We start from the raw sequence: 14,976 nt of genomic DNA, 5'->3' as shown, positions 1-14,976 counted from the left end.
AATATACATGAACTATACATGTATCAACGAACTCGTCTTTCCCGAAAGCCAATTTAAGTTATCTGAGTACTCGATCGGAAGATTGTCCGAGTACTCGAGTACCAATTTAGCTATTCGTTGCCATCCCTAGTTAAAAGCAATAAAAAGCTAAACGTTAACAAATATAAATGTGAAGCTGTGTACATTTGTAAAGTTTCGAGTTTAGTTTGAACGGCACAAGCTCCACCAGTATTTAGAATGCATGCTACCATTGTATTAAAGGGGATGACAGGGTTAAAGTTTCCAAGCGATACGGATGAGCGCAGAATTCCGGGTGCTGTTTCATGTTAGACCGTTTGCCAAGGGAGGTCCTGAGTAACCAAGAGGCCTGAGACCACAGTTATTTTACTATATGTTTCAAATAGACACTAACCTGGCTTTTCACTTTAAAACAGTTCCAAACAACCAATTTACATAGTTCCACAGGCAATGGTTTTTTTCTCCATTTTTTACACTGAAATTAAACTTTTTTGCGATACAGTGTCAAATTATGTTAAGCTCTATGCAAAAGGCCACCCGTTTCTTCTCTTTCATTCAACTTTAATAAACTATTGATACTTGAAAACAAGCCCTCTTTTTTCTGTATTCATATCTGGATCTTGGTCAACGGGGGCAGATAACTGTGGTCTTGAGCCAGGCCTAAATCCAAACTGACACCGGTTAACAGAAGTCGCGGGCCAGGCCGTCCATGGACGCTAGCAACTCGTTACATATATCACGTACATAGTTTCAACTTGTAACGAAAATAATCTAATAAAATGGGATTTTATTCAAGTCAAGTGCGTATTTGTTTCTCGACCAACACTGAATTACCGATTAAGTTTGTTCAAATAAAATCATAATGCAGCACATTCGGCATTCGGTTTTCGGCAAATTACTTTGATGGGTCAGGCGGTTCGCATGCCTCTTATTCCCGTTGACTAAGTTCCTGATCTCGCCCACCTCTCTCACACCGTCTCTTTGTAAAACACATACCGCTTTGACTGCGTACGCTTGGTTTAGTTTTTAAAAGACAGTCTCTGAAAATAATCTACTATTTCGTACCATTTTGATTTGATTTATGATGTTGTAGCACCTTTAAAAGTGTATGGTTATTAACAAACATTAAGTAGATTCTTGGCATGTTTATTGCACTCATAAAACATCTATAAATATGAAAAATGTTATGAATATATGATCAGTAGAGGACAAAACAACACAAGATATGTTAATTTAAGTCTTATATATCAATAAATACAAAGGAGCCCTGCGAATACTGTCATAAACATCACATCGGTACAGAGGATATAACGACACGCAAGTTGCTGAGAGCGTCACTGCGCTGGCGGGGGGAGGCCGTTGTTCTCCACCCACGCGGCCGCCACCGGAACGCCGGCCGTAAAACAACAGTATGTATTGGAGACCTTGGGGGCGCTAACAATAATCCTGGCTGTCGTAGGACTAAATTGCTTCGAGACGAACTTCTGCCTGACTTTTTATCTTTTTTATTGCCTTTGTTCTTTTTACCCGTTCCTTTCTGCGGTCCCTTCCGTTTGCCGCCCTTCTTGTCGCGACCTTTTCCCTTTCTGCGACTTTTACCGGAACTGCCTACGTTCTCCACAGTATGAGCGTCTGCGGAAACATCCTTAGTTGAATTTGCGGCATCCTGGGGCCCACCCTCAATCCGCCCTACCGGGTTGCTCTGACTTTGGGAGAAGAGTAAAGCGCATGTACCGCAGCAGTAGTGGCGGTAGTTGTTACAGATTTCCGTCGCTCCTAGCCGCGCAACATAAAACTCGCAGTTCCGGATCCGGTCTCCGTACTCACAACCTGAAATGGCAGTTACAACCTGGATATAAAACGACATTGGAATGATCTAACTTAAAGATAAAACCACAATTCCGTATAATTATGTTCGGACACCATATTCTAAATCAAGCAGGTATCTTTCTGTTAAATCATGTTTTTATGATTTGATATCCGGCCTAAGCTTACATGTAAACGACTTAACACAAAACTGTTGTTATAAATACTCTTTCTAGAATGAATTATCCAGTTTCATTGCAGGCTTATTCAACAGTTGAAGGTACTTACTAGGTATATCTGTCTGGAATTGCTGACACGTGCGACAGCAATCATTCCGCGCGCCCTCGATGTAACACTCCCGTGCATAACGTACCGTGCACGACGGCTTGTCCAAACATGCTGGAATTAATAAAAGGGGCTTAATAGCAAGTAGTTAACAAATGTAATACTCGAATAGAAAAAGAGATATAATTAGGATAGACGTGCCATCGGTGTTGTGTCTGCCATTTCTGTCATTGGACATAACTTTTAACTTGAAGTGCTTCAAAGGAGTACCGCCTATATTTAGCCACAAATCTTCTATTCAAATTAAATACGGATCATAAAAGAAATATACACAAAACTGACTCCTTACCGCCCTGTCCGGCTGCGGGACACTTCTCACAGCATGATCTTGCAAGAAGGCTGTTATCACACACATCCGGCCCCCACATAGACAGGAGGGAGGAGCAGCTAAACACCAGGAACCGCCCGTCCGTCCGGAGACACAGGCCTCCATTTCCGGAAGGTACCAGGCTGGGGTCCGCAGCAGCCGTCTTCGGAGTTGTCGGCTGAAAGGCGATATAATTATTTAAGATTATTTTAGACTTTTAAGTGTTTATCATTATAAAACGTCATGTTTCTGGGATATTATTAAATTTCTTCAAACGCATTCAAATTTAATTACACGTTTATAAATATACATAAGGACATTAAGCAATAAATAAATAAGCCTTAGCCAAGGATCGAAACCGGATTGACTGCCGGTCCATCGTAATATTGACAACATCACCTCGACGACGCCAGTGTCAATGTTACATTGAACTTATATACTTGTTTGTGCTGTCGGAGTGGTCTAGTGATTATGACGATAGACCGGCATTCCCGCGATCAAGGTTCGATCCCAGTCTATGTAGCGTTTTTTTCACTGCGAATTGTCTATGTATATTTCCTTGGACGTGTCTGTTTCTCATTTGTCTAAATGCATTGTATCATTTCAAATCCATAACCTTTGTTAAAATCTAAACTACAATCCTGTTCATGCAGTTTTAATATTCAGATCACAAACATGCACATTGTACGATTCTGTATGTAAAGAAGTATCCGTTTGGCTCCATCATATCTGGCGTTACCTTTGCTAATGTTGTCGGTTGAGTGGCGCGGGCCACTGTAGTGCGTTCAATCGGCGCCCCTGTGGAGGGCGTGACACGGGTTGGCGATGTGGACGGGGCGGTGGTCGGGCGGATGGTGATAGTCGACTGTGTAGTAGGGGGTGTCGTAAGTGAAGCCTGTGTGACTTTTGAAGTCGTCTGCTGTTAACCACATCAAGGCAATAGTAAAACATCTGCTATTCCTATTCTATATCTAAATGTGATCTACTATATAGGTACACCAACTTTTATTACTAAGATCTAAGGCATGCACCATGTCCCAACTAAAACATTTAATATAACAGTTTGAAACAGAGACGTTAGACGATGTTCCACACTTACCCGTGCAGCTGTCGGTCTTCTGGTAACTGTGGTACGGGTGGTTGTGGTCGGCCTTGCCGTTGTTGTCGTCGTTGTTGTTGTTGGCGGTGGTGTTGTTGATGTGGTTGTAGGGATCAGGTCCCTGATAACCGGAAATGGCGCCCGACCGCATGTGCTACAACACGTGGCCGCATAATTGGGGTCGCGACATCCGATTGGGTTGCAGCCGAGAGCCTTGTCGCCATACTCACAACCTGCATAATGAAAATATGTTAAAAAATAACTTATTATGGTGAATTGTCTGAACAATCACAACAATAAAGCAAGCATAATTGATCACTGGATAACAAACGTCGTACTAAATTGAAAGTTCTTGATCGAACCAAACTAAGCCATTGTCGGTTTCCGTCGCAACTGCCCACTTACTAGTGACGCCAGTGTTGAGCCTCTCGCACGTGTCACAGCAGCGCGCGCTGTAGAAGTTGTCATAGCAACGCATGGGTCGCTCGAGCATATGCTCTCGGCATGAGTTCCCATCAACACCGAACCGCCGCTGGATGTCTCCGAACACACACGAGGCTGTAATAGTATTTCAAATAAAATTTATTTAAAATCAGGAATTGAAAAATGTAAGAATACTTTTGCGCATGTATCTGTATAAATGGTATACCATAGACCGTTTACATACCACTTATGGAACACCATTTTGAAGACTTTGTTAAAATGCGTCATAACAGAATTTCATTACTAATACTTCCTCGATAATCTTCTTATCGATATTTAATTATTTGGTTATAATCCCACGTGGTCTCTGCAATTCATTTATATGTTTTTTTGATATCCAACTTACGATCTTTTGTTGGCGCTCTCTCGTCAAAAACGCACCTGCCTTCAAAACACCACTGGAAATAATAAAAAGTTCAGTATTCCTCAAACAGACAAGGGTACACCCAACTGCTTTTTACGATAACCATAGCACATGTAAACATAAATTTCAGCAGGCCCTATGCTTTTCATTTTTTAACGCAACACGAGCTTTTAATTTTATTTAGGCAAGTTACTTAATTAAACTTTACTTTACGAACCCAAAACTTGTATATCATAATAATCTTATGTATATTTGATAGTGTTACATAGTTCATACCAAATAGAAAATAGTGTACTGATCTTAATCCTGCCTTAAGGCCTTAATATTGTTAAAAAAGTGGGGATTGTAGCTTAACGTCTCAAAACTGCATTCCATCGTTTTCTTAAGGAACAATAAAGAGCGAAATGATCGTATACAATGACGTTTCTATACTTTGCGATCTGCAGTTCAGTTATGTTCACTGGTTTTGTAACTCACCATTTTGTCCCCGCAAGACGTTCCAGTTGCGGCCTTATAGACACGGTATGAACGGCTATTTCCGGGCAGCTTGCACGACATTTCCGTGCATATCGTGTTGAACATTCCTAGATCGGAACCCTGCAGGTGAGAGGGGTTTATATTTTATAAATGGATGCACCAGTAAAGTTTAAACTTTGACAAAAAGAAGATATGACGTCCTGATCCGAACATATGTTTAAGCCCATAACAAATGCACATGGACATGTATTAAAAAATAATGTTCACTGAAGTCGTCAATCAAAAAATGCCGGAGGCGGACACAACCTGCTCTCAGCGTCATGTCAGTTTTAAAAGGTTTTTACATTTTTCTTTTTCGTTAAATTTGAAACAAAAAATAACTACCATCATGTCTAGATTAATAGCGTTTTCAAATTTTTACTTTATAACAAAATAGAAAACATAATGGAAAGACACAAAACACATTGCAAACTACATGACATGGTTCAGAAAAACCAAATTACGAAAAACGCATACTATAATATTCTGGCCCCGATTTCTCGACACTTCTAAGTAGCTTATTCAATTAGCAAAAATACATACTTTAATATTATTTTAATTAATGAAAAATGGTTTATTGTGATTATCATAATGATAATTCCCATCTGAAGCATAAAAACTCTTAAAGAATTATTACGCAAATTTTTGAAAGACAAAAATAGTGAGCTTAGCTTAATCTTCTTGGAAGGGATTTAAGAAGTTTCGAGAAATTGGGGCCAGTAGGTCAAACAATTATTACAATAGTATGTGTAAAGTCGGGCAAAACAGAAGTCCATTAATATACACGTATGTATACAGATATATTAATGAAAAAAATTGTCTCTGAATATTACAATCAGTTTGACCCAACAACACAAGGCGGTCTTACCCATCCATAGAACGAGTCGAGCCCGAGTATATCCTGGCACTGTTCGTTGGGCGTGTAGTCCTGCCCCGGGTACAGACGCACGTGCTCAAGGAACTCCGCGCGGTCAAACACTTCCGCCGGATCCGTCAGGCAGTTCCGGGTACCTGACTGCTCACTGGAAGGGAGGGGTCAAACAGAGACAGTTGAGTTGGGTTTGAAGACATGACAAGAGATACATGTAAGCATTTACTCGGACTATCGCGGGGTATATTAAACTGTGGAGGGGGTCATCCATGTAATCGTAGGTTAAGATTATTAAGTCTGATGATCAACCGCGAATAGATTTCATAGTTTGGAAAAAAAGACAACAACATCTGCATGCACAAGACAGTCTTACAAACTGCCACACAAACACGTCCAACACAGATAAGTGTAGCTATGAAACATTTTATAAACGGGCCCCTTTGTAAATATCACAATTTGTACGAATTCAGTTATTTCGACGAAATATACATGATAAACTTTAAATAATTCAATTTCTTTTCCGAAACAGGGTACTCACAGCCTCTGGATGTAGTTCTTGAAGTGTCTGACGGAGCACGCAGAGAAGCGCCATGGGTTATTCTTGGTCTGCTCGGTCTCAAAGCCTCCATGCGCCGTCATGATGTACTGGTCTTCCGGATTACACGTGTTAGCCACCCCGTCGTGCCGCGCGTCAAGTCTGCACGTGGAATAGAGAATACATGAGTATCAGCTTTCACATTTTTGCCTTCACCTTATTCTCTTTCATGATAAAGGGAGGCATTTTGTTTTTGAATAGATATTTTATCTTTATTCAACTCACAGATGTATCGATGGTATTGCAATTCAATGGCATAGGTCATATTATTATATTCATATTATATCTATTTTGTAATAAAACATGTGTTGAATGAGGTAAGTAAAACGTTGGTGCGCATTCGTACCCGTGTCCCAGCTCGTGAGCGGCAGCGTTGATGCTCTGGAAGCCGCCGTGATCCTCTACGACAGAGACGCTGTCTATGTGACAGACGCTGCCCACCCGCGCGTATCCGGCCGTCCGTGTATCCTTCACCCCACTGTCTCGCGAGTACAGGTCGTAACTGAAAATTGAAAGGGTGCTTTATAACGTTTTATTGAATCCGACCCCCGCATATTGAAGCTTGTTCTCCGACATCTCCATTGGCCTAAATGTTAAATTGGATCATAATTAAAAACCACGAACCAGCTGTATTAATATTCAAAGCTCTTATGTTTTAATTTTCATCATCATCATCATCATCATCATCATCATCATCATCATCATCATCATCATCAACAACAACAACAACAACAACAACAACAAAAATAAAAACAACAACAATTAAAACAGAAGCAACAACATCAACAACAATAACAACAGCAGCATCAACAGCAGCATCAACAACAGCAACAGCAACAACAACTTCCACAGCTTCAGATGTGGCATGTACTGCTGATAAAACCTAACAAGCTAACATCATACAACAACGAGTACATACTCTGTCATAAGCATGATGTGGTCGTTCTCGGGGAGATTTCTGGCGTTCACGGACCACCGGAGCAGCTCCTCTAGGGGAGTGGACACCAGCAGCTCCCTGCGCCCGCCACCCGCCACCAAGTCCGAGTGTGGCGTCGTCCAAACAGAGGCTTCAGGTGTCTACAAGAGAAAGGAGTATAATCCACAGTGTTCAGGGAACTACGAAAAACTGAAACGTGTAACCTCAGAACTGTATAATACTAGTAATTAAAATTTACAAAGTCCAAATTTTAGTTATCGCCATTTAAATCTTAACGCAGATGCACACCTGGTGTGTGCTTTTTGCGGTTTCGAAACCGTTGTAATGCATCAATGTTTTGGTAGTGTCCGTAAACTTTACATTGACAATGCCGGAATGAAAGTGTTACAACGGACAAAATCCACGCACCAATGAATATACCTTGAATTTCTACACGAAGTGCATTGTACTCACATCTGCAATGACGAAGCCCGACACGGCGACGCTGAGTGAGAAGTCTGGTTCCTGTATAGACTTGTACAGCATGTCGACGCCGTTAAACACGTGCGAGAAGTACTTTTTCAGGTTCACCTTGGCCTCGTTATCCTTGCCAGACTCTGTACCCGCCTTACTCGCCTTGTAGAATCTGTGATGCACAAAGTTGTATTGAAACTACATGCACTTGAACTTACAACGGATGCACAACGCCGCATCTTCCATGTCCCATAAACTTTTGTCCACTTCTAACATGTACACGTCTGAAGATTGACTAATTTTGTTATCTTTCAAAATAGTTAATGATATAATTAAGGCACTTATATACATGTCATATACGTACTTAATGATAAATAACTATAACTTTAGGGGCCACATTCGTAAAAACATCATACTGAAGATTTAAAGAAAAGTAACAGTTTATTTTTACACCAAAACTATGAAAATAAAGAGTAAAAATTAAAAAGGTATGTGAATAAAGTTGATGAAAAATAGAGGGAATTTTAAATATATGTTGTTAAAAAATGAAACGTTTCACTATGAATACGGCACCAGTCATGTTCAGAGGATGTGCCTTAGTCATATTGTTTAACTGTTAATTGGAAATGGTGATTCTATTACCGATTGTAAAGGCTGTAGTCTAGGACCGCGAGAATCTCGAGGTTGTAGATGCGGTCGCCTGGCAACACGTCGTCTCGTACGATTTTCGCTTCTTCGCCAAACGCCGAAACCCGCCCGCGGAGAATTGGTTCTAAACATAAATACATTGCCATTAAGGATATTGCCCTTCTCATATTTGTTTTTAAAGTACAAAGAGAACCAGAAAGAGGAGAATAGAGGTAAGTATAGAATGAAGTACAGAGAGAAGTTCAGGGACAAGTTCTGAGAGAAGGGACTTGCCAAGTTGTAACTCCTTACATAAATGTTTTTGGAGAATACCATTGCCAATCCATGTCAATCATAGTTCGTATACATCCTGATGACGGATGTCGACTCCCCCCATATGAACGTCAGTAAATCAATAACGATCGCTCTTTACGACCGTTTTATTGCAATAAAAAGTCAATTGGTCATCATCTACATACATGATTCATTTGATGGTATAGACGAACGGTATTTTTGTATACACCGGTATTATATTTATTAATATATTGACAAAAAACAGGTCTAGAATTTGCTGAACATGATCATTACTAGAATATGTATGCATGTGTGTTTATAATAAGTAAAAGAAATAGCTTCGATATGGAGCTAAAAACTTGATCTCTAATTTAAGATATTTAATATTTCCTTCCATACCTGCTTCCTTGAAGTCTGTGGGCGTAAAGGGTGTGGACTCGGTCTTGTAGATGCCATACACCTTGGAAAAGGCCGTAGCGCCCGTGGCCAGGGTCTTGGCGCGCCGCCAGAGGGCACCCGGGTCCACCGCCCTCCGCACGCGATTTAGCGCGTTGTTCTCCATCACTGACATCCGGTACTCTTCGTTTCCCAGCCGGAACGTACCTTCCTAGAGTTCATTAAAGGAAATATGATTATTTACGAATCAAATTTAAAGACGTGGCATTTGTTCTCCCGAAAGGTTTCTTACTGATATTTCTTTTTCAAACAGTTATTAGTTGGATTACAGTATTTATTACTTCAAATAATAAAAGAATACGCGCTGTCATTAATTATTCACCATTAGTTGTAAAGATATATTTTCTTAAAGCTAGGTCAACCACAAAGAGCTTTTCACCAAAGAGGTCGTAGGTTCGAGACCAAGTTGGAACACGAGCGATTCCCTGAAACGACGCAATAGCCACAAAGAAAGCACAATTATTGACGACGGTTATTCCTAGCATAATCAAAACTTACCATGGTAGCGTCACATCCGGAAATGTTGGTTGCGGGGTCAGGGAGGGGACAGGAGAGGGTGAATATCGCCCCGTGAACCGTGTCCAGGTACTCGCCATATATCTGACAAAACCAGACGGCTACTTTTAAATACGGTTGCCTTTATATGCAACAGAAATTTATACAGATGAGGAAATGAAAACTATTAGCAAAGTAATCAAAGGTCAAAGCAATTTACAGGGGGCACATTAGACAACAATCACGGTTTAGGTCAATGCTTAATATTAAATAGCCTAGCATAGTTTGGAGTGTCGCCTTGGATCATGGACCAAAATGACAACAATATTTCCCCTTTCCACCAATGGAGAACAATAAAGTATATATCTATCTCAACGTTCATAATATCAAATGTAAAATTCCTTTCACAACAATTAAAATATTAAAACGTTAACGTTAACGTTAACCAATTTATCATTATTTAGAAAACAACAACACCAAACCTCCTTTTCTATGATGGTTTCTGCGACTAGAACGGGAATTCCAGACTCCGACTTCCGTATGACATATACGGAGTCCTTTGCGCTGGCCAGCTGATGGTTCCGTTTAAGGTGCAGCCGTACGAGCCGTCCCATCACCCGGAAATCTACATGCACTTCTACCGGAAGTCCGTCCGCTGACCGGCGCGCTCCTTGCACCGTCGTGCCGTCCACTACCGTGAAGTCCACTGGATCTGTAGGTAGCGTACACATATCTTATCAAGTGTGTATAGAATTAAATACTGAAATAATAATTTTAAAAGTAAAACAACGAAGTTTTGTGTCTTTAATGTGGATATTTGGCGGTTATTTTCATTTGGTAAAACAAAATCAATATCAGACATGTAAGTTGCAGCAGTAAGATAACTTTTATGCATGTGTATTGAAACGCAACCGTGAATTGCTTCTGAACAAATATATTTTCTATGCTCATTTTAATACTGTGTTGACAATATGCATGCTTATATGTATTAATGATGTTCTTGTACAAGTCTGAATAATATGTTCTGTTCTGTTTTTTTTATTCTCTAGAAAACATTAGTTAATATTTTATATAAAAAAACGCACCATTTTTAGCTTGCCCGTACACAGCAGGTACAGACAGCAATGGAAATATAAATAATCCGAGAGTTTGTACGAGCTTTAACTTATCCCTGAAATTCATCTTTGAATACTGTTTGTAGACTGTTGTGTGTTTTTTTCTGGCCAATCTAGATCAGCCTGTTCTATATATACTGGCTGGTCGTATATCTCACACCTCCTTGACATCCTACGCTGTGGTCTGATGAAGACAAATCACTGTTAAATACTATTGTTACGATGTTTTCATTCATAAATCGCTTAAACTACGAGTTTTAATTACGTTAATATGCAAATGAAAACAAAGTAGTATACTAGTAAGCAAGATTATACTTTGAAGACATTTGTTTCAATACAGTGGGCGCGTAATTGCATAGAAAGAGTTATTTAGAGCAGCTGGTAAGTACATAACAGTTCCAAATAAACAAAAACAACAACACAAAAACAATTGCTCAAACACCAAGTGCAAAGTGAGTTATTATGCACGGATATTGCACAGTGCACCTGGTCCCTCCATGTTTTCTTACCGTATCGCAACTCTTGGGGAACGTTTGGACAATGCGTTTTAATAGTTCTCAATATATTGTTACACATCTCCATACCAAACTAATAGTCAATGTTTATATGATCAGTGCTACCTCTTTTGTTATATGTTTTAACAACCTGACGCTAATAACATACAGCAAAGCAGATTGTCCTTCATGAAAATGCTTCTAAATTGTTCAAGAAATGCATTGTTTTGAATGACATTGTCAAAGCTGGTTCATCATATAAATCAAAAGTACTAAAGAGCCAGGAAATATCGTGGTAAAACTATACATTTTGGGTCTAATATAACGGTATTCCAGAGTATGAGCTCCTACGAACAACATTACCCTTGGCATTCTGTACTTTTAGCCACTGTGGTTTAAAAAAAAATACCAATGGGAAAATCAAGGCTCATATTTGCATGCAACTGCCAGAGTGAAATAAAAACAAAGTATTTTAAAGCAGAAAAACCCTTTCATCGGGAGTTATAAATTCTGCCAACGCCATTGACCTTAATGATGGTTCGCAGTGCACCGTAACAGCTTTTGAAAAAAAAACCGATATGTGTTTACAATTAACCAAATAAGTAGTTGATTAAAAATATGTACTTTAAGAATATAAAGCGGATTTTACTCATTGCACTTTACCAATTCTTGATTCCGGATTCATGTATGGTCGGGATGTGAAGGCTTGAGGCTGTCACAAGACAGATGAGTTAGTACTGAATCATATCCTCATTATCCTACATATGCTTCGACTGGTTTAAATAAACAACACAAAGCCGTTAGTCACACGTTAAGGACACATGACGTAGTCCAATTAACGTACCTTTTAATGCGTATCGATGTATTGTCATCTAGGATTGTGAATGAGATAACAACTGTTCATAGTACGAAAACAAGGGCATAGCAAATTCAAGTTCGTTAAGAAAGTCGTATGTAATTTTAGGCCTTCCACATTGCAAAGAATAGTTTGAAGTACCAAAACAAAAATGTTTAAAGATGCACTCTTACTCCCAAATAAGATTTACCACAATTGTTTTAATATACCAAACATGATGAATAACACGGTTCTTATGAAGGATACCGAGTTCAATTTGTAAGAAAGGTGCAGAAAACACTGTATTTCTACCTTATGAGACGATAGTAGATCACAGTAACTCTTTTACCACTTAACCAATCATTTAATATTTTTGCGTTTTCAGCTATTAGATGTTACAATCTTGTTACCAGTAATAATTATTTTCCATAAATGCATTATTCAGTAAGTATTTAAAGGTTTATCATTCAAAAATTATGTTTGTTATACATGTGTTTGTATTGGTTTTGAATAAGAGAGTTACTTTAAAAAATCGTTTTCATTTAGTTTTGAGGTTCAATATTTTGCAAACATAAAACACACAACCGTTGCAATGCGTGTAGGTGTAATAAGGAGTCGAGTAACTTCTTTGGAATAAGATTTTAACAGATTTTCAATCAAAAAGCATTTGCATTTTTACGGAAATGTCTTTATACAAACTTACTATGTTTTTGTGTTAATATAGTCAGGACTACATGATCAACAATGTCTTGCGGCTTTGTGGTGATTGCAGGTATATGAGACAGATGTTGGCATTTTTGTAAATAGGAAATTAATTTAATTCAATTTTTTGCTTTATTTTCTTAAATATCCTCTTATGTCAAAAATATCATCCAAAACATTGTTGATTGGGTAGTCTGCAGAATTTTGACACAAAACTATATTTATATTGTCGGATCTTGTGTTCGAATCGTTTGGAATACTTATTTCACAAAATGATATATTGGTAAACTGCTTTGTGTAAATTTCTATGTCATTTTTAAACCATGTATCAAAATCTGCAACGAGCTGTCTAAGTTTGTCGAAATCACCTTGCGAGAATTTACAGTTTGAAAAAAGTACTAGTGGATTTATTGGATTTTAGAATACATGTACAGTAGATTGGACAATGGAAACAAATTGGCTGGTCTGAGAATGGTTAACCAACAGCACTTTCAATAACGGTAGATGATGCCATGCATATGTCAATGAGAGAAGATTCAGTAAAATGATTTTAATCAGTTATCAGTTGCGAAAGATTGTTCTGTTGCAATATGGATTCGATCTGGTGATACGCTGGCGTTTTTTTCCAAATTGAAGTAATCAATTATCACAATGTCCTTAATGCCTGTACAATTGGGAACACGAGAGCTAGAACTTTGAGGTCTAAAAAAGGTTGCAACCAAAGACATTCAACATCGTAATGTTCAAGATTCCGTCGTTCCGAGACACACAGATCAGATTTATCATGAAAAATAACGCCACCATGCGGATCAACATACCTGTATCTTTTATACGGGAATGGAATGAGGGCTAATGTAAGGCCGCTGAATCGACATTGTAATTGAGTCAGATTTCGGTAAAGGCTCTTACATTGTATATCAAAATTATGAGGGTCTGCATTTTCCAAGGAAATTCTGAGCTTGTAAAGGACAATTTTCAAATTACAGTGTAGAACCATGGACTTCGGATGCAACGGAAGAGACATGTGACGAGATAGCAGATACTGGACCTTGACTCTCGTGAATAACACCGGAAATGAGTATGGACAACCAGCAGACTAACTGGAAGTGAACAAGGGAAGTTTCATTCCTTTTCACGTGACTGGTAATAACATAACAGACCGACCCTCATCCAATACGTGCCTTTAACAATACTCATTTAACTAGGTTATATCAGAATGAAAAAATGTTCGAACAGAATTTAATTACATCATACAATAATCTTGTGTTTTTACTTATATTCCTACCTCTAACGAACTCTGTCAGGCCTTATTTTTTATCACCAGCTAAAATCTATGTGCTATGCTACCTGAAGCTTTTCGTGTAAAACTTACAAGATAATAGGCCTCGAATATTCCGCCACCATGGATAGTTGGGGAAAGTTTGAGAGGAAGGGTAAACGGGGTGATTTAGATTTTTCAAAAACTTCAAAAAAAGATGATGATCTGGTTTCACGAAGCTTTTCAGAAAGTGTATAATAATGAGCATGCTTTTCAGTTTTGACAAAGTAAGTTTTTTTTGTATAAAACAAGCTAATAGGTCTCAAATTAAAAAAAAAAAACACCAAAAAACTGTTCAGTTTAAATTTTTTTCGCATACATACTATTGCTCGTAGCATTATATATTAAGAAACTATGAATCAAACATACATGGTTTATTGCCCAAACTTAAAATTTACTGTTTTATTCCAAAATATTTAAAGTGATACTGCTGGATTGATAACATTTTTATTGCCTTTATGCTGTATGAACGCAGTAGGGCACGCGAACAAATTCCATGAAGCGTGCTAGCATATGTGTCTTAGTAATTATCTAGATATTCATTCAGATATGTCAACTCATATAAAAGCGCTTACGTATACAACAAATATAAACTGCATGTCTAAAAAGAAAAGAAGAATAGTCTCACTGGCTAGTTTTCACTTATAAAATGGAATTAGTATTATTCATAGAAAAAAACAACATTTGAATAGTGTTATCATTTGGCCACAAGTTTATTTTTGACAAATAATTATATCCAAAGATAATCTAAAACTTGTTGACATTAGGTGTACTCCACCACTCAATCAAAATGATACGGTCAGTTTATATACACTATACTGTGGTACTTTATTGCATATATTTTCA

General features: G+C 38.4%; 1 protein-coding gene across 1 annotated transcript; it reads right to left on the bottom strand.

The window, feature by feature from the left end:
• Positions 1-1,168: 1,168 nt before the first annotated feature.
• LOC128244994 (uncharacterized) lies at positions 1,169-10,244 on the bottom strand (the record flags this gene model as incomplete). Its single annotated transcript, XM_052963179.1, has 17 exons — positions 1,169-1,848; positions 2,113-2,223; positions 2,459-2,654; positions 3,216-3,395; positions 3,576-3,808; positions 3,981-4,133; positions 4,405-4,456; positions 4,900-5,019; positions 5,807-5,960; positions 6,348-6,506; positions 6,751-6,906; positions 7,324-7,481; positions 7,795-7,966; positions 8,437-8,566; positions 9,115-9,322; positions 9,670-9,771; positions 10,149-10,244. Coding segments are annotated over 17 exons (2,922 nt in total), but the record flags the coding sequence as incomplete, so codon positions are not given.
• Positions 10,245-14,976: the final 4,732 nt, after the last annotated feature.

Source organism: Mya arenaria, chromosome 8 (assembly GCF_026914265.1).
Source record: "Mya arenaria isolate MELC-2E11 chromosome 8, ASM2691426v1".
Lineage (NCBI taxonomy): Eukaryota > Metazoa > Mollusca > Bivalvia > Myida > Myidae > Mya > Mya arenaria.
Note: the sequence above shows the minus strand (reverse complement) of the source record. Positions and strands in the feature narration are given on the sequence as shown.